At 67.2% G+C, this 19,073-nt stretch overlaps 2 protein-coding genes across 2 annotated transcripts; one reads left to right on the top strand and one right to left on the bottom strand.

Moving 5' to 3' along the window:
• The first annotated feature begins 7,598 nt into the window (after positions 1-7,598).
• Positions 7,599-8,693, top strand: SSTR5 (somatostatin receptor 5). The gene has a single exon (XM_039246894.1). It carries the CDS (start codon positions 7,599-7,601, stop codon positions 8,691-8,693), a length of 1,095 nt encoding a protein of 364 aa, XP_039102825.1.
• Positions 8,694-16,694: 8,001 nt separating this feature from the next.
• C1QTNF8 (C1q and TNF related 8) lies at positions 16,695-18,124 on the bottom strand. The gene is given in 3 exon segments (XM_039246638.1): positions 16,695-17,403; positions 17,904-18,006; positions 18,008-18,124. Coding segments are annotated over 3 exon segments (759 nt in total). The 5' UTR covers positions 18,113-18,124; the 3' UTR covers positions 16,695-16,852.
• Between the last annotated feature and the right edge of the window lie 949 nt (positions 18,125-19,073).

Genomic DNA, 19,073 nt, shown 5'->3' with positions numbered 1-19,073 from the left:
CCACGGGGCGAAGCCTCCCACTGTGAAGGCTGGGGTGGCCTGGGAAGCTGCATTTAGAGCGCATGGCACAGAGTGCCCGCTGAAGCCTGAGGCCACGGCCAGGAAAGGCCCAACCTCAGGCCCCTGCAGAAGGCCCGGCGTCTCTGGTGAGGGCACAGCGGCGTCCGCGGCCGGGGCCAGGGGTGGCAGACATTCACCAACGCTCAAGACTTCTGTACCCAGGACAAACATCACCAAGGGGATGTGGGCTGGGACAAGCGGGTGGCAGAGCAACAAAGAACCAGAGTGCTGCAGCCAAGAGGGCTTCCTGGAGGAAGAGGCACTTGAGTAGACAGGCTAATTACCTGGAGGAAAAGAGATGGAGTGTGCTGAGCAGGGATACAGCTAGGATGGAGATTTGGGGGTGGACACAGTGTGGCCTCCTACGAGTAGAGGGGAGCCAGCTTGGCCAGAGGACAAAGAACGCCTCACACCTATCTCCCCAGGGCCTGCCCAGGGACACAGATAGGGTGTTTCCAGGTGAACCAGAGTCAGTCTCTGTGGCTCTTGAATAATCACCAGGAGCCTGAGCACCGGTGGCACCGGTGGGGGCCGGAGTGGCTGGGATGGTCAGGAAGGGGCGCCTGTGTCCGGGGGGCGGGGCAGTCTCTGCCCCGGGAAAGGGGGGGCCGCAGCCCATGGCATGGCAGATCTCACAGCTAGGACAGGTCCCCACTCAAGCGGTCTGGGGACCATCCCTGGGGAGACCACTGGGCCGTTGTCCTGTTGCCATGGCTCCTGGCCACCACTAATCCTCACCCTTCCCTTCGGTGCTGGCCTGACCTCTGCAGAGTGTACCCAGATGTCCCCGCACTTGCTGCTCCTGGGGACTCACGCCAGGAGCACGGGGCAACGGGGGGCGGGGGCGGGGAGGCGGATGGGCCCCTTCTCTGGACACCTTCTTTCCTTTCCCATCGGAGCCCCCGGCAGCGGCCAGGTGAGGCCACCCCGGTGGGAGGGTGTCCCAGGGGTCCCTGCCTGATGCCAGGCTGTACCCGAACCAAGCAGCCACCCACCTGCAAGGCTGTGGCCCTCTTGTGTGCCGGGCACTGACCCCCATATGGGATCCTGCACCCTCAGGACAGTAGGGTGCTACCTGGGGAACCCCAGAACTTTGGGGGCCTCTTGAACCTAGGGTCTGGCCACCAGGAGCTGGATACACCACAGCTGAGGTGTGAACCACACAGGTGTCAGGAAGAGGCTGGAGGAAGGGGCCAGGCAGGTGGGGGTGAGGTGGGGAAGAAGTTGGGGGGCTTAAAGGGGTTCTCAGGGGGTCTGCCCAGAGAAGCCGCTGCCATGGGCTGGGCGAGGCAGAGCCAGGGATCTCCAGAGAGGGTGAAAAGGCAAAGGATCCCACGGGGCAGCTTCGGGCCGGGGGGCCTGGGACCCAGCCTCTGGCTCCTCTGCCCTCCCAGCGCCCGGCCCCGGCCTGAGCAGTGGCAGGGCCCAGCACGGAGCCCAGGGAACGTGCAGACGATAGACCACGCCGTGGGGCGAGATGGCATGAGCCCCGAGCCAGAGCCCACAGGACGTGACTCACAGACGACCACAGGGGGCCATGATCCTACCCCAGGGCACTGCCGCCTACTCCCCAGGCTGTGACCCGGGGACACCCGAGGTCTCTGCACATGGAGTGGCCCCTGGCCATGTCCTCAGGACACAGACCCCGTAGTCCCCACTGTGCTCAGGCCCCCAGTGCCCTCCCCCCAGCCACTCTCAGGGCCAAGTCACACCCCTTGCTGTGGCCTGGCCCTCATATTTTGGCCCCTTTCCCACCACTGGGCCCATGGATCCCCCTGTCCAGCCACATGAACATGCAAGTTCACTCCTGCCACAGGGCCTTTGCATCTGCTGTGCCCTCTGTCTGAGTCTGTTCCTCACCTCCTGGAGTCAGATCTCTCCTTATAGAGACTGTCCCAGCCTCTCCGTCCCCACTACTGTCTCTTCCTCGGCACCCTGCTTCTTTCCACACAGCATTTAGGATGATTTAAAAGCACCCCCATCAAATACCTCTGTGCCACTCTGGAGCTCAGGGCATTGGCCTTGTGTGTTTTGTCCAGGGCAAATCTGCTTTGTTCTGGGAATGCCAAGAACCATGTGTCTTCTGCCTCACCGATTCCAGAGGGTTCCTGCGCATCTGCTCAGTTTGCTTGTGTGGCCACCTTCCCGGCTGGCAGGCCGAGCAGGACACACAGCCTGGCCTTGGCTCATCCGCCCCACAGCCCCCGCCAGCCCAGGGGACACGGCCCTGCAGCCTCAGTGCAGGCATCAGGCGGGTCCCGTGGCCAGGGCCGCCTGACCTGCGGCCACGGTTTCCTGCAGGACATGAGGAAAGAACGCCTCCTGCCATCCGCAGGCGGGCAGGGACCCTCGGCTGCGGGCGGTCTGGGGGGGCTGGGGGGGCGCTTTTCACTCTCGGGCCCCATCTTCCCTTGGCTGGGTGTCCGGCTTTCCGCGCACAGGGCTGAGGTCTAGCCGCCCCTGGGGGAGCTGAAGGACTCCAGGGAGCTGGCCTGGGGGGGTGGAGGCTGGGCACCTCCCGAGCGAGGGGTGGGCGCTGTGCCCCAGAGAGCAGCCCCCCCCTGCCCAGCACAGCCTGCACAGACGGCACTTGCCCCGAGCTCGGCGCCCTGGGTCTGGAAGTGCTTTTTCTCGGTTAGAAACATAAGCCAGGCTTCCTGCACCGAATGAAACAGCGCAGAAGAGCATAAAGACGAAAAGGGCCTTGGGGCGCCCGGGCGGCTGAGTCGCTTAAATGTCCAACTCGATTTTGGCCCAGGCCACGGTCTCCCGGTCCTGAGGTCCGGCCCCACGGGGGCTCTGCTGGGCGTGGAGCCTGCTGAGGACTCTTCCTCGGTCGTGGCTTCTCTCTCCAAAGGAGGAGGAGGGAGGGAAGGGCACCTCCCTATCCAGGGTCACGGCTCCAGCACATGGCGTCCAGGGCCGGGATGGGGCGTCTGTGTTCTGATCAGGTGGCCGCCATCCCCGCCAAGGGGAGGGAGAGGCGCCCGAGTGAGCGGAGACCCCCGCCCACCGGCCTCCAGCCTCTGAGGGCAGCGACCGCTTCCCATCCTTAGACTTTGAGGGGCGCTGCGGGGGGAGGCGCAGGACCCCCAGGAGCCGACGGTAGAGAATGAGGGGGGGTCGTTCTGGGGCCGACGGGGTCAGGCCCGGACTGCTTGCGGGGGGGCCGGGGGGGGGGAGGGTTGGGGGTGGAGCCGGTGCCGCCCCGCCCCCCGGCCGCCCCGCCCCCCGCCCCGCCCGCCCCCCGCCCCGAGCGCGGAGCCCGGAGAGAGCGCCGCGCGGGCACCCGCTCCCCGCCGCCCGGTGAGTGCCCGGCTCCGTGCCCCTACCCCGCCCTTCGCCCGGTCCGCGCGGGGCCCTGTAGTGCTTTGGGGGGGTCTCACTACCTGCGAGAAGCCCCGCGCGCCCTGGCCCGGGTCCTGCCGCGCGCCCCCAGCCTGCGCCGGACTCTATCCCCCAGGCTTTGCCGGGGCTCCTGCGGGGCTCCCTCGCCGCCCCGGGCGCCTCCCCGCCCTTCCGTCCGCTCCCCGGTCTCCGCCCTCGCCACCCTCCGGCCTCTGGACCCAGTGTGCCGGGTCAGGGCAGAGGCCCTGGGGAGACGCTGCGCCCCGCGTCCCGCAGCCGGGCTCGCCCGCAGGCTGGTGGAGGGCCGGCGGCGCTGGGGAGGCCCCTTTGGAGACGGGGGGGGGGGGGGGGGGGGGGGGAGCCAAGGCGGAGGGAGGGGAGCGGCTGGGCAGCAGGTGCGAGCGCAGGTGTGGATGGGGGGGCTTAGGCGGTAGAGGTGGGGTCTGGCAGTGAGCTGTGGAGGCGCAGGAAGAGCCGCCCAACTTCTCGGGGTCCGGGGAAGCCCGTGGCCGCATCCCCGGGGCTTGGCCAGCCGAGCTCCCCCAGAAGGGACACCGGCCCTGAGGGCTCACCCGGGGTCCAGGCGCCTCCTCGCCTGGCCCCTGCCTGGCCCACCGCCCCTGCCTGCAGGGGACCTGGGGTCCTGAGTAAGGGGAGGGCCGGCGGGAGTCCCAGTTCTGCCTGCACCCCCTCCCCCGCTGAGGAGGCGGGTTCCTGGGGGGAGGTCGCCCCGGGAGGTCCGTGGAGCAGGCAGAAGGTGGTTGACAGCATCAACGACAATGACCCTCCATTGGTTCTGGGTAAAATGACCCAGATTTCCCGGAAAGTGTGCTGGGGGCGGAACCGGCCTTGGAAACAGCGCTGGGACCCTGTGGCGCCAGGCCAGCCCCCACCCACCTCAGGCTCCCCTTCAGGGAAAGGACACCAGTCTGACCAGAGCTGCCTTAGGTCGGAGGGAGCGTGTTTGGGGGACGCCCCAGGGAGGCAGGCCTGGCTGCGGTGCCCTGCACTGCTGGGGCAGCTCCCGCGAGGCACACACCCCAAGAGCACTGGGCGGCTCCGGGCTGCTGCTGCCCGGGGTGGAGGAGGCCTGCCCTCTCTCGCCAACCTCACGACCTCATGTGGGGCCGGCCTGGGAGGGGCTGGGGAGCGGTGGGCACTGAGGGCCTGTCCCCATCCCCACGTCCCCGGGAAGCCTCCAGCCGCCTTCCCCTTGGGGCCTGGGGACACTGGGGAGGAGATGCTGTGCTGTTTGGAGCAGGCGAGAGGGAGCAGTTATTTAGCACCCACTGTGTGCCAGGCCCTGCACACAGCGTCTTGCACATCTGAGTTTATTTCATGTGCTCAGGAACTTTCCATCTGCCAGGGGCTCCGAGAGGTGATGTGAGTCCCCCAGGATCCCTGGGCCAGTGTGTGGGGTGGGCCGGGCGGGACAGTACACGCTCTGTTCCCTGGACCTCATCAGTAGGTGGGCAGCCCTTTCCTGGTGGGGGGGCTCCAGGTCAGAGAGCCCTGGTGGGGGCCCGTGGCTGGTTCCACATCCCCCCACTAAATCCCCCACCGCAGGAGAAAGGGCCCCAGGGACAATTTTCCACGAGTGTAATTTCCGTGACTAAGAAGATTGCCACTTCTGAATAATGGCTCCTGTTGGAATCATGTTCCCAGAGGCAGGCACCGCCATAGCGGCCTCGTTTCGCTCTTTGTGGCTCTGCGGTCTGAGGAATTGGGGTGTCTGGGGGGTGGGAGCTCCTGGGCGGTGTCAGAGGACCCTGAGCAGCTCTGGAAGACACGGGCTTATCTGACACGCGGCTGCACCTCGCCAGGGCCCATCGGAGCTGACAGTCGCCCCTCCCTCCGGGGGTGAGCTGAACATCCGGGGGGGGGGCGGTGGCTCTTCCCCTCCCAGCACCCCAGGGTCTCATGCAGGAAAAGGAGCCAAACGCCTCTTCTTCAGTATCTTTGCCCAAAATGTGAGCAGTGGCCTGGGGCACAGACCCCAGCGAGCCGATCTCAGCCCTAGTGTCCCCGGGAAGGGCGTCCTCCCAGCTGGGTGCCTGGGGTGGGGGCCCCCCAATCCAGGACCGCCCCTTCCAGCCGGGGACCCCCAGCTTTGTCTGGAGATGCAGTTGTCCCCGGAGGCCAGGCCTTGCCTCGTTCCCAGTTACTGTCACTCAGCTCGCATCAGGCCCCGCGCAGCCTCCAGGGCCTCTGCGCCAGCTCCACAGATCCAGCCCAACACCGCCAAAGTGTGTCTGTCCCCTCCTGGGGGACCTCGACCCGGAGGGGACCCAGGGTGGCGGTGTCCTCCCCGGGCCCCTGCATGCTGACTCCACTGGCCACGAGCGTCCTGACCCAAGTTCTCGGTCTGGGGTCCGCCGTCCCCGGGGTGCCCTTCTGGGGTTTTCTCCTCCTCCGGGTGCCCTGCAGGCGGACGCTGACATCATGTGGTCCGTCCTCCGCGGGCGCAGTTCCGCGCCCGCTGCTGCCGGTGCCCTCTTTGCCCGCGCGCCCCCCTCCCAGGGCCCTCAGCCCCCCTCCCCTTCTCCGATTCTCTCTTCAGCTGTGTCCAGACCCGAGTTGATTCTGACTTTTGTGGATTTTTTTTTAAGTCCAAATGATTTTTCACACCCAAGAGTTGTGAATTTTCAAAAATACACACTTGTTCATTTGGCTTCTTAGACAGGAGCCAAATTTGTTTCATAATATTTTTACCCGCGCCTTATTGAGGAGCCTGAACGTATTTGTTTAAACGTCCCGGACACGCTTGTCCTTTCTGTCTTCTGAGCTGGCCCCCTCCCCGCGGCCATTTGTCTGCCAGAGTCCAGGACTGGCTGCCGCTGAGGGGGTCCTCTGCTCTGAGGAAACTTGGGGGCGCTGCGGGCCAGCCAGGCAGGGCTCGGGGGGCCTCTGGGCTTGAATGGAGCCGGCTGGGTCTCCAGGGCCCCGTCAGGCCCCTGGCTAGGTCCCCTGGGACGCTTAGGCCCCCACCCCCTGCGCACCGAGGCCGCAGCGTCCGTGCCCCCTTTCTCTCCCTCTCATCAGTGGAGACGGTTATTTTGTCCTGAGCATCTTGGTTTTTATGAACTTTCTCAAGCATAGGGACATATGTGTGTCAGTGACCTTGAACTGAGGATGTTAATGTTTTCCCTTCTTTGCCTCTGCTCTTCCTCCACGGAACCCAGAGCCTTGCCCCTGCACAGCCCCTCTCCCCGGGGCCGCCCCCGCTCACACTCGACGTTTCCTCCTGGCCTGTGCGCTGTGTGTTCCCTGGTTTACAGGCACGTGCGGACCTCACTACCTGCTTCCGCTACATGCCCTTGGCCGTGGCTGTGCAGGTGATGAGAGTGTGTCGCTCACAGCTGTGACCACTGCGCCCCAAGGCTATCTCCCGCATCGTCTCCTCTGCAGGGACACCTTGCCCAGCGGCAGCTCTGAGGGCCAGGGCATCAAGTTCTCGGGCGGGTCTGCGGGCCCCAGGGCACCCTTGAGGGGGCGGAGGTCCCAAGAGCCTGGTGGACACTGGCGGGGCCTCTGCAGACTGAGGCCACAGGGAAGGCCTGGCACCCTCCTGACGGTTCAGCAGGTCACCTACAGTGCGGCTTCGGGGTCATGCAGTCCCAGCCAGCATCGTATGGGCGTGAGGGGCTGGCGTGAGGGGCTGGCGTGAGGGGCCAGAGGTGAGGGGCCGGGGTGAGGGGCCGGGGTGAGGGGTTGGGGGTGAGGGGCTGGGGTGAGGGGCCGGGGGTGAGGGGCGGGGGTGAGGGGCTGGGGTGAGGGGCTGGGGTGAGGGGCTGGGCCTGCCCCGGCTGCTGCCCCGTCCTTCTCCACCCGGCAGTGATGCCGCTCGGGGGGGGGGGGGGGGGGGGGGGGGGGGGGGGGGGGGGTAGGGCAGAGGCCGAGGGGGTCGCCCCAGGGCAGTGGGGGCATGGGGATGATCCGTCTCTGGACGCCGTTGAGCCGTCAACAGATGACACAGTGCCGTCCCCTGCTACTTCCTCCCTGGTCTTGTTTTCCGAACAATTTGCTTAATGTGACTCCCGGGCCGGGCTGGACGTGAGTGATAGTGTTTGCTGCAGGGAGGCGGGGCCCGGGGCGGGGAGGAGGCGCCCGAGGCCGGGATTACCCCGCGTCCTCCCTTGTCTTTGCAGAGAGGACGCGGCCCTCGCCCCGCCTGGCCCCCAGCGGCCTCGATGGAGCCTCTGTTCCCGGCCCCCACGCTGGGCTGGAACGCCTCCTCCGCGGCCCCCAGCGTCGGCGGCCGGAACGGGACGCTGGCGGGGCTGGCGCCCTCGCCGGGGGCCCGCGCCGTGGTGGTGCCTGTGCTGTACCTGCTGGTGTGCGTGGTGGGGCTGGGTGGCAACGGTCTGGTCATCTACGTGGTGCTGCGCCACGCCAAGATGAAGACGGTCACCAACATCTACATCCTCAACCTGGCCGTGGCCGACGTGCTGCTCATGCTGGGCCTGCCCTTCCTGGCCACGCAGAACGCCGTCTCCTACTGGCCCTTCGGCCCCGTCCTGTGCCGCCTGGTCATGACGCTGGACGGCATCAACCAGTTCACCAGCATCTTCTGCCTGACCGTCATGAGCGTGGACCGCTACCTGGCCGTCGTGCACCCCATCCGCTCCGCCCGCTGGCGCCGCCCCAGGGTGGCCAAGCTGGCCAGCGCCGCCGTCTGGACCTTCTCGCTGCTCATGTCGCTGCCCCTGGTGGTGTTCGCGGACATCCAGGAGGGCTGGGACACCTGCAACCTCAGCTGGCCGGAGCCCGTGGGGCTGTGGGGCGCCGTGTTCATCATCTACACGTCTGTGCTGGGCTTCTTCGGGCCACTGCTGGTCATCTGCCTCTGCTACCTGCTCATCGTGGTCAAGGTGAAGGCGTCGGGCGTGCGCGTGGGCGCCACGCGGCGGCGCTCAGAGCGCAAGGTGACCCGCATGGTGGTGGTGGTGGTCGTGGTGTTTGTGGGCTGCTGGCTGCCCTTCTTCATCATCAACATCGTCAACCTGGCCTTCGTCCTGCCCGAGGAGCCCGCCTCCGCCGGCGCCTACTTCTTCGTGGTCATCCTGTCTTACGCCAACAGCTGCGCCAACCCCGTGCTCTACGGCTTCCTCTCTGACAACTTCCGCCAGAGCTTCCGGAAGGTTCTGTGCCTCCGCAAGGGCTACGGGGCCGAGGATGCAGAGGCCACGGAGCCACAGCCCGACAAGGGCGGCCGGCTCCAGGAGGCCACGCTGCCCGGGCGCAGCTCCAACGCCAACGGGCTCATGCAGACCAGCAAGCTGTGAGGGTCCCGGGCAGGTGGGGCTCCAGGGACCCCCTGCCTGGTCTGGGGTTCCTGCTGGGCAGAGCCCTCCCCCAAGATTCGGGGCCCCCTCCCCGCAGCCCGGGTGCCCTGCATGCTGCGAGGACCAGGTGTGCGGGGCGAGGCAGTGGGTGGTCCTGCCGTGGCCGCCCCCCCAGCCTGCTCCCGCCGTGGAGGCTGGGCTCCAGGAGGCTGGGGGTCCCGGGGGAGAGGCCAGGTGTCCCAGGCAGTGCTCAGGGCACCTCAACCTTACCCTGCCCCCTGCCCATGCCAGCCTGCCGGTCCAGGGAGCAACCACCTGTGTGAGTGGGTGACTGCTCTCCCCGCCTCTGCCCTGCAGTCCCATGTGCCTCCTCACGCCAGCCTTGCGTCACCTGGTCAAGTGTCCGTCTGTGCAAACAAAGACGCCTGAGCGCCTGGGCTCTGGCCTCTGCCCCCGGCACCGCCCGGTGACCGTGCTGACTCTGGGAGGCAGGTGCAGAGGGAACACGGCTGTGCGGCCATCAGGGCGGGGAGGGTGGGCCAGGTCACACTGGGGACGGCTGGGACTGTGGAGCGCTCTCGCCCTGGAGACCCCCGGCTGCGCAACCCTGCCACAGATCTCCCTTCCTGGCTGGCCACAGTCATGGGTTGGGGGGCCCGTGAGGGACGGGCTGGGGGCCGAGGGCTCCACGGCGGGACTGGGATGGGGGAGCGGCAAGCAGAGTGGCTGGATTGGGGGAGGAGGGCCGGCCCCCCAGGCTTCTGGGTCCGGGGGACGTAGGTGTCCAGAGGGGCCCTGTGCAAAGGGCATCGGGAGAAGGGCAGGGGCTCTGGCCTGGGTGGGGGAGGCGAGAAGCAGAGGAGAAATTTCCAGATAGCAGAGGAGGGAGCAGCTACCAGTGCAAATAGCAGCCACTTGGAAGGCAGCGCTGTGTGGGTGCCTGCAAATGCCAGCAAATGCCAGACCCCTGGGGAGCCTCCCACCCCCAGAACGCCGCCCCCTCCGGCAGTGCCGTCCCGGGGAAGGTGCCAGCCGAGACCTGCTGGGGCGCCATGGGCCTTGGGCGTCTCTGGGGCCAGAAGAAGTACCAGCATGTGGGTGCTCACCTGGCCTGCGCACCCCCCCCAGTCTGGACAGCCCGCCCTGACGTCACCCCGGCTCACGCCCCCCGGGTGTGCACGGAGCAGGACCTCCAGCCACAGGCAGTGCAGCCCGGGCCCCGCACCAACCCTGGGCAGAGGCCAAGGCCTGGAAACGCAATAGTGTGGCGAGGGCGCCTGTGTTTGACAACCGATCTCCTGAATAAATTGGAGAATAAATGTTTGACTCTTTCCCAAAGCAAATATTGTCCCTGGAGCCGATCGAAGTTGGTGCCAATCTGGGTTCTCGGGTCAGCCGAGGCTGGGGGGGGTGGGCAGACACCCCGGGAGGTGGGAGCCGGACACGCAGGTGAAAACAGGGAAAGTACAAACCAGCGGGGCCGCAGGGAGAGCCCGCCTGGGGCCCCCCAAGGGGAGGGGGGAGTGGGGGGTGCTCGTTTGGGGCCTCAGCCCCTGGGGGTGTGGAGGCTCGGTTCCTGGGGGCTGGGGCAGCCTCTCCACGGTGGGGCCCGCAGAGCCTCGCTGCGCCCACTCCCGCCCCCAGCGCCCAGCCTCCCGGGGAGGAAGGGTGCCCCGGGAAAAACTGAGGCTCGTTCAGTCGGGCCTCCCCTGGGTTTGGATGCAAAGTGCATCTCCTCAGAATGACTTTGGGGAGTGAGCAGATGGCTTGGAAATCTCTGCCCGAATCGATCTTTCCCCATTGATTTGACATTGTGAGCTCCCCCCAGGGCCGTGCCGGCCCCGAGCACCCTCGCGTATGTCTGTGTGCACAACAGACACCAGCAGCTCCCTGACCGGGTCCTCTGTGTGGGGTGCATACATGTGTGCGTGCGCGCATGCACGCTCATGGGTGTGCAAGCATTCATGTGTGCACACGTGTGCATGTGTGTGAGTGCACAGGTGTGTGTGCTCCAGGCCTGATGGGATGTCCTTGCAGATTCCAGGCAGCCCCCGGCCCCTGGGAACTAGGCTTGGCCAGTGTGGGCGGTCCCTGAAGCCTTGGCTGAGGGTGAGGCCCGGAGCAGGAGCCGAGAGAACCCAGACGCCCCTGCAAGCCTCTGTGGGATCGGGGTAGGTGGATGAGGAGGGGGCCAGCCTCAGGGGCCACGGGTCACCACGCTGCTGGCAGACCCTGCGTCCCCGGGCCCCGAGGGAGGGGTGGGGGCACAGAGCAAACACGCCCCAGCGGCTGACCTGCTTTATGGGCTGTCCCCACGCATCGGTGCCTTTTATTGGCTGCTGGGCTCCAGTGGCTCCCAGAGTGACCTTGCTCAGGAAATCCGGCTGCAGGGCCAGGACGCGGCCACCTCCGGGACGGTGCGCGGAGACAGGAGGGCTCTGTTTGCCCAGCAGGGCGGGGCACGGGGTGGGACAGGTATCCCCACAGAGAGGGAAACTGAGGCCGGTCGGCCCTGGGGCTGTGCTCGCACCCCGGTCAGCCCCACCAGCAGCAGCGATGTGGGGGTGCCTCACGTGGGGTCTGAAAGGGCCCACCCCCTGGGGTGTCCTGGCTCAGGGGATGGACAGACCACAGGGAGATGCCAGGAAGGACTTGTCACAGGACAGTGCGGGCACAGAGAGCGGTGATGTGCCCCCGGGGTGTCAGGACAGCAGTCAGGTCTTTGCTCACTGATCAGGGTCCCTGCATAGCTTGGGTCTCAAGGGCAGAGTGGGGCAAGGGCCCGGAAAGACAGCTGAGTCTGTGAGCCCCCCTTCACCCTGGCCCCCAGGGGTCCCCTCCCTTGCAGCCAGGCACACTGTCCCGTTCTGTCCGGGCTGGCCAACGCCATCCTGGCTCCTAAGGCGTGTTTGTTGAATGAATAAAAGGACGTTGAACAAAGGGGGCTCTGGCCAGGTTGGAGGCCTTGCCCAAAGGTCCTGTGGCTTCCCAGGAGTCTGAGGGGGTCCCCATCTCTGCCCCTCCCTCCTTCAGGGACTGTTATGCATTTGGTCCAGGAGCACCATCAGGCACGGGATGGGGGGAGGGGCAGGGGCTCTACCCACACAAACACGTGGCCCTTTGCCAGCCCAGCCCTTGCCCGATGTTTGTACCTATACCGGAGTCCCTCTCCCAGACCATAGCCCAGGGGTGGGGGGAGGGGCAGGGGCCTCGGCCACATGGCTGGTTCCCCCGCTGGAGGAAACGGAGCGCCGAGCAGTGGAGACCCGCCACCCTGTGGCTCCCACTCCCCCACGCTTCCCGGGCCCAGGCGGTCCGTGGGAAACAGGCAGCCGGCCCCGCCGGGTGTTTGAGAAGTCTTCATAAAGGGACACTCTGCAGTGGCGGGTGGTGACAGGTGTGACGATGGGGTTATGAGAACAAGGAGGGGGCCTCCTTCAGCCCAGGGCAGCTGGGCCTCCCAGGAGAGCTGGGACGGAGAGCCCACCCCCCTCCTCCCTGCTCCCTGTACCCCGCTGGGCTCCCCGTGGCCGCACAGGCTGGGAGGTGTGATGTGGTCCCCAGGGGTCAGGGCGAAGCTGGGGAGTGGACGCGGGGAAAGGAGATGCCCAACACCCCCCACCCACATCCGTGTCCCGGGGGCTGTGAGGCCTGGGGTGTGGGTGACATCGGGAGTTCCCCCCGGTCCCTGCCCACACGGTGCCCAGCCTGTCGTCGGGTCTCCTCTCTCCCTCCTAACTCAGCTCCCAGCGGGCATGCTGAGGGGTCCCTGGGGCCATGCAGGGGTCTGTCCCGTGGCTGGTGGTGCAGTGGGATAGGGGACAGAGGTCACAGGAGAGAGGCCGCCATTGCCCCCCCCCCCCCAGCTTCTGACACCCGGCTGTGGCCTCACCGGCCCTCTGGATGGTGGATCTGTCCCTGGGCCACTCTGCTGGGTCCCCCCAGAGCACGTGTGGAGGTGGTGACCAGGTGCCCTTGGAAGGAGTGTGTCTGGACGCCCCCCCTCGGGCTGTCCCCGCCCCCCCCCCCCAGCAGCCTCCCGGGCTCAAGATGACCCTCACCCCTTCCCTCACAGAGGAGCCGCCCTGCCCTCTCTGGTCTCACGCACCTCACGCCGTGCGTGTGGCTGCAGGGCTGATAAAGAGCAATGTCTGCTGTTTTTACAAAGCCAGCCTGTCCCTCGGCTGTTTGGCAAGGCTCCCACTTTGTCTTCCACGTTGAGAACGGGGTCCCCATCCAGAGATTAGCTCAGTATTCTCACACATCTTTGCTGTGGTAACGTGCACGTAGTGGAAGGTTCACCACTCGACCTCTGTAGGAGCACAGTTCGGGGGCAGGAGTCCCCGCCGCCCGGGACCACGACCGCCGCCCGCCCGCACAACTTTCCCATCTCCCACGCGGGAGCTCTGTCCCCACCCCTCCCCCGCCCCCAGGGACCGCCGGCTCCTTCCGTCCCCAGGCATCTGTCTCCAGGGGCACCCGCACCGTGTGTGGACTGAGCACAGGTCCAAGTGCCTGTCGGAATGTCTCGGATAATATTGTGTCATGTGGATGGGGCACGTCTAGGGCACCCGTTTGTCGTCCGTGGCTGGTTTGAGTGGCCCTCCCTCTGGGTGGAATAAGGCCACTGTGGGGGGTGTCCCACATGTTTTTAATGGCGGTGTTGCTGGCGGCTCTTTTACTCAACTGAAACGTGCTTCACTGCGTGACACGCCTGGCGTGGCAGGGTCCCCGGCACGGCCTCTCCCTCACTGGCACGTCAGTCACTCTGGTCCTCCTGGCTCCCTGGACCTCTGCCTGGTGGCCATGTCACTTGCCACATCTCGCAGCTCAGGCCGAGTTTTCACACAGAGCAGAGCTGGGTCTCAGAATGTTCTAGAGTCCTGTCTACTCACTCTTTTAGGTTGTGCCCAGTGCTGTTCCACAAAGTTGAGAAAGTGGATTTTGCACAAACGCTCATGAAGGTACTATCCATGCTGTCAGTGACACCCACGAGTGGAGGCAGCCCCAGTGCCCCCAGGGTTCGCGGGGACACACCGTGGTCGGTCCACACAGCAGGGCAGGGTTCAGCCCTGGCAGGCGCCACAGCGTGGACCCGCCTGGAGGACGTGACCTCATGGACACAACAACGTGCAAAGGGCCCCACGGTGACTCTGTTTCTCTGAAACACTGGGAAGAGGCAAATCCAGGGACAGAACGCAGATCAGGGATGGCCGGCAGCTGGGAGAGAGGACGGGGACTCCTTCTGGGGTGATGAGAAAGTTCCAGAACTAGATGGAGGTAGCGGTTGAGCCGCATTGTGAACGTGCTAAATACTACTGAATCGTTTTTAAGTTTCATGTCATGTGAATTTCACCTAAATGTTTTAAATGGATGTTTTGTGGGAGCCCACTGAACGGACACACCGAGGACACTGCGGCGGGAGCCCCTCTAGGGGGCACGTGGCGGGGCTGTGGCTTCTCCCGCCCCCTTCCCGTGACACACGAGCACGCCTGGCTGCCCACGGCCCACCCGCTGCCTGTTCCTGTCGGGGCCGCCCTGGCCTCCCTCCCGCTGCCCCGTGGCTCCGCCAGGCGCTCAGCTACATGCCCGGTCTGTCACGTGGACATGGTGGCCTTGGCTCCCGGGGTTATCAGACGCTCTCCTGGGCCAGCAGCGGGGAGCGGGGCCTGTCCCCAAGGCTTGGCCGAGCTTTCCCAGTGCGTCCCTCGTCCAGGCTCCGTGAGCAGCCGGATTCACGCCCTGAGGTTAGAAGGAACCGCTGCCCAGTCAGCAGGCTTCCCCAGACCCGGGCACCCCAGGCAACGGCCGCCCTCGGCCACGGCCGCTCCGAGGGCCTGACCGACGCTCTCCTCGCCCACTGCCGGAAGTGGGAGCCGAGGAAGACACGGGCTTCCCTCTGGCCGGGCCGGGCTCCCCACCTGAGGTCCCACCCAGGCCGGGGTGGGAGGGGAGTCCAGGACCTGGGTGGGGCGGGGGAGGTGGGGGCAGCCAGGATCCGTCCAGTCTCCTCACAGGCGACTCTTTCCTGTGGGTGCCCTGCCCCTTCGGCAGAGCCCTCTCTGCCCCCGCAGCGCCCCCCTGGCCCCCCACCCGTGCCCTGAGGCTGTTCCTGGTCTGCCTGCCTGTGGCTGCTGCCCTGCGTGGGGCCAGCTACTGCGGCCATAAAAGGGCCCAGGCCAAAGGCCACCATGCACACTGAGGATCCCCTCAGCCCGCACGCCGGGCCAGGGGCCCCCTCTGTCCCTCCCGTCTCCGGCAGGGCCGTGGCTTCACCAGCCTGTGACTCCCGTGCTTGCCCCCCACGTTGTGTCCTTGACCCTAAGGAGCCCCTGAGTCTTGCTGTGCCTGCCAGGTACTCCAGGGGGCCTGGGGGACTTGTGTGTCCCTGGGGTCCCCTCTGGGCCCCCTGATGCCCCGTGTCTCTGGGTCCGGGTCCCTGCCTGTGCTGCCCTCCTCATCTATGACTCCCAGGGCAGGGTTCTGTTTGCCGTGAACCCGGGACCGCGTGTGAGGGCCGCGTACCTGGGGCGCCGGGACACGTGCTGGGCAGGACCCACAGTGTGCCAGCGGGTGTACCCGCGGCTCAAGGGGCTTCGGGACCCGGCCACAGGGTGGGATGCGGGCAGAGAGACCCTCCCCCTGCTGACGGGCCCTGTGTGCACAGCAAGGGGTCCCCAGCGCCCCTCCCCAGTGAGCCCCTCTTCCCCCGGGGCCACACTTGGGGGGCAGCCCAGCCGGTGGAGGGCTGGCTCCCCGCACAGTAATACCTTTGCGGGGCCCCAGTTTCTGCACCCGTGAAGGCGTGGCCCTCTGCCCCGGGACAAGAAGCCATTCCTGTGTGTCTGGGGTGTGGTCCCTGCTGACCCCCCGCCCCCCGCCCCACCTTCCCGGAGGTCTGCCAGAGCAGGCGGATCTGGGGGCGCCGTCTCGGTGCTCTTTGGGGACCCAGGGTGAAGGTGGACTGTGGGAGCCCCTCCCGCTCCTGGTGCACCCACAGGGGAGAGGGGGCCGGGGCTTCCAGCAGCACCTCTGCCCTGTCCTGCGTCCCGGCCAGTGGCCTACGTCCTTCCTTCTGCAAGGCTCTGACGTGTCCCGCAGGTACAGTCCGCCTGAGCTCCAGCCACTTCGGCACAGCCAGGACCTGAGCCAGCTGGTGGCCCCGTCGCCCCAGGATCCCGGCCGGGGAGGGGCAGCTGCGGGCGGGCGGCGGGGGGGAGATTTGGGGGAGGCCCAAGGAAGTGGTGGCGGTGATGAGGCCAGAGGAGGGACCCACCGGAGGCCCAGGCCAGAGAACACGCGCCAGGAAAGGCACAGACTCCGAGTGTCCTCTGGGGGGCGGGCAGCCTGGTGGCTCCAGCCCCGGGGTGCACAGAGCCCTCTTAAGGTGTGAGCCCCGCCATCCCCCACCTACACCCCTGCCTGCAGGGCCTCGTACTTACATGTGACTATGGGGGTCCGGGGCCCTGAGGCTCTGGTGTGACCTTCCTCCACCATCCAAGCAGGTGAGGGGTTGCCAGGAGTACCCAGACACCCGCCCTCCAGAGCTGGGCCCGTGCTCACCCCCGGGGCGATGCTCACCCCTGGGGCGATGCTCACCCCCGGCCCAGGCCACCCCGACTCTGCCTGACGCCACCCTGTGTCTGGGCCTTGGCCGCCCTCACACACCCTGGGATTCAGCATGTTTCTTGCTGGAGTCGGCTCTGAGGGGGCAGGATCTGTATTTGCCCACCCCGCTCCGCCCCTGCCCTGCCCACCCAGCCTCCCCTCCAAGGCCCACCCCTCTCCGGCCCCCCAGTGTCCAGCCACCAGACGCTTTGTAGATGCCTCCACAGCCTGGTGCCCGCCTCAGCCCTTTATAGGCAGAAAGGATGGCTCGCTCCACTTGAGGGCAGACCCGCCTGCCCAGCCCGCCCACCTGCCCCCCCTGCCCCTCCACAGCCCACCAGGCTCACCCCACGCCTCCCAGACCACAGGTCGCATCCTGAACTTGCTGGTGTGTCAGTGCCTGCATGCAGCTGACACTCAGTCACTGCACAGTCGGTGCTCAAACACTGCTGGTGTGGCCTCTCGGCTTCGAGGGAGAGGCAGAGCCGGGTGGTGTCTGGGGAGGGGTGCTGCCCAGGGCAGGGCTCTGTGGGCCCCCCCCCCCGGGGCCCCTAGAGCTCTGTGGCCGGCTTGACGAGGTGGCCGTTGAAGGTGACGTAGAGGTCGCCGTGCTCGCCGTAGACGGCATTGTCGCGGTCCCGGCGGAACAGGCGCACCCAGACGGTGTCGCCGGCGGCCAGGGGCAGCAGCAGGCTCTGGGCCTGCATGACGCTGTGCTCGCTGGGCTGTGCGTAGAGCACAGCGGTGGCCTCCTGGTTGCGCATGATGTGCAGGTAAGTCTCCTTGTGGTTCCAGGTGTGCACAGTGAGGCTCAGGAAGTAGACGCCCGGCACGGCGCACAGGAAGCGGCCCGAGGCCAGGTCGAAGGCCCCGTCCAGGTTCACCAGCTCCGTATCGAAGGGCACGGCCTGGAGGCCGTCCGCACTGTGCAGGCCCTCGCTCCGGCCCACCGAGAAGGCCGCGTAGGCGCGCTGGCACGTGGCGCCGGGCAGCCCCACCCGCCCCTTCTGGCCCTTGCGGCCCCGAAGGCCCCGGGAGCCCGGCGGGCCCTCCTTCCCGCTCCTGCCGGAGGGGCCTCTGACCCCCACCTCGCCCTTCTCACCTGCAGGGGGAAAGCAGAGGCCACGGGTCAAGGCTGGGGGTCCAGAGTCACATGGGGCAGGGAGAAGGCACCCCCCAAGGCTGTGGCTGTTCTGGGGCCTGTGCAGATTGCCACGTGGGGGCGGCGGGGCGGCTGGAGCTGCCACAGGAAGGGTCTGACCTGGGCTTTGAGGGCGAGGGGCTGGGACGTGGCAGCCCAGTCCAACCACCTGCTGCCCACCGGGGCCCACACCCAGTGCCCTGCGGTGAGGCCTCCGGAGCTGACCTCCTGCCAGAGGGGTCGCCCCTTGGGGACTTCAGGGATCCCTGGGAAGCTGGGCCTGGGGTGGGGGAGGCGCTGCGGGGCAGGTGAGCCGACTGAGGGGATCCAGGCCACCTCGCTCCCCCCCCTTTACGCAGCAGCTGGGAGCCAGAGGCAGGCCCCCAGGTGTCTCCCCAGCCCCCGGTGTGAGGTATCCTTGGGGCGCAGGGATGCGTGGGGCGGCCTCTGCTCACACTCACCTTTGAGAATCGAGATGTCAATGGTAGGCCGCAGGCGAGGCGGCTGCGCCCACTGCTCCCCGTCGCTCCTGCGGGCATGGGGGCCGGGGGGGGCGGGCGGGGGGCCAGGCCGGGCGGCATCACTGCACACACGGCCGTCGGGGCGGCCCCAGGCTGGGCCAGGCCCCCACAGGCAGCCCCAGGAGGAGCAGGAGGCCAGGGGCCGCCATCCGTGCCAGAGCCTGGTGGGGGTGGGGGGTGGCATCTCAGAAGAGGTGCCCCTACTGAGCCCCGAACCCCACAGCGGCCCAGGCTGTGCACCCTTGTCTGGGGGACACGGAAAATAAGGCCAGGGACTTGTCCTTGTGGGGATGGACGATCGGGGGCCCTCCAGGGGCCGCAGTGGGCAGCAGACAGGGCAGGGCGCCTGGCCCACACCCCTGACAGACATGGCTGCACTTTTACCCGGACCTGGGCGTGGCCTCAGAATCCCCCTCCACGCCGCCACAGGGGCGCTAGCCACCAGGCTGAGGGGCTAGCGCAGGGGCAGCTCACACCTGTCCCTCCGGAGCGCCCGCCCCCCCACCCCCCCCCGCAAGGGTGGTCGACGCAGCCCCGCCCTGTCCAAGCTGGCATTCCAGCTCCGTCTCTGTGGCACCCTCACCCCTCCCTGGAGCCCTGGCTCTGGCCTGGAGCAGATGCCATAACGGCCTGCAGTCACAGGGTCCTAGCCCCCAAAGCCGCCACGGCTGGGGACCCCGCCCCTGGCGCAGGAGAGCCATCATGGGGGAGGGGTGCTCCGGTTCAGCTCTCCGGGGCTCCCACCCACCAGTGGGAGGGGCAGCTGCTGCTGGGGGAAGGGCGGGGAAGGGCTGTGTCCCTCTGCTGGGAGGTGGGGCCCCGAGGCAGTTTCCCCGAGGCAGGCTGGCGAGCCTGGCAGAGGGCGGCACCCACACCCCAAGCTGCCAGGGGAGGAAGGGCAACTTGGGAAGGTCCCCAGGATGGAAAAACCATCCTTAACCTCCAGCAGGCCTGGGGCCCCGCCTCTGCCCCCCTCCCCCAGGAGACCCTGACTGACCCTGGCCCACCCGTGCTGCCCCTGGCCAGCAGACCTCCCCGGCCAGTCTCCCCATGGCTGCACCCCAGGGCAGATCTCTTGTAAGGGCACATGTGTGAGGTCAGGGTCCTCAC

The sequence above is a fragment of the Hyaena hyaena genome, unplaced genomic scaffold (genome assembly GCF_003009895.1).
Source record: "Hyaena hyaena isolate Hyena2069 unplaced genomic scaffold, ASM300989v1 scaffold_285, whole genome shotgun sequence".
NCBI lineage: Eukaryota > Metazoa > Chordata > Mammalia > Carnivora > Hyaenidae > Hyaena > Hyaena hyaena.
Note: the sequence above shows the minus strand (reverse complement) of the source record. Positions and strands in the feature narration are given on the sequence as shown.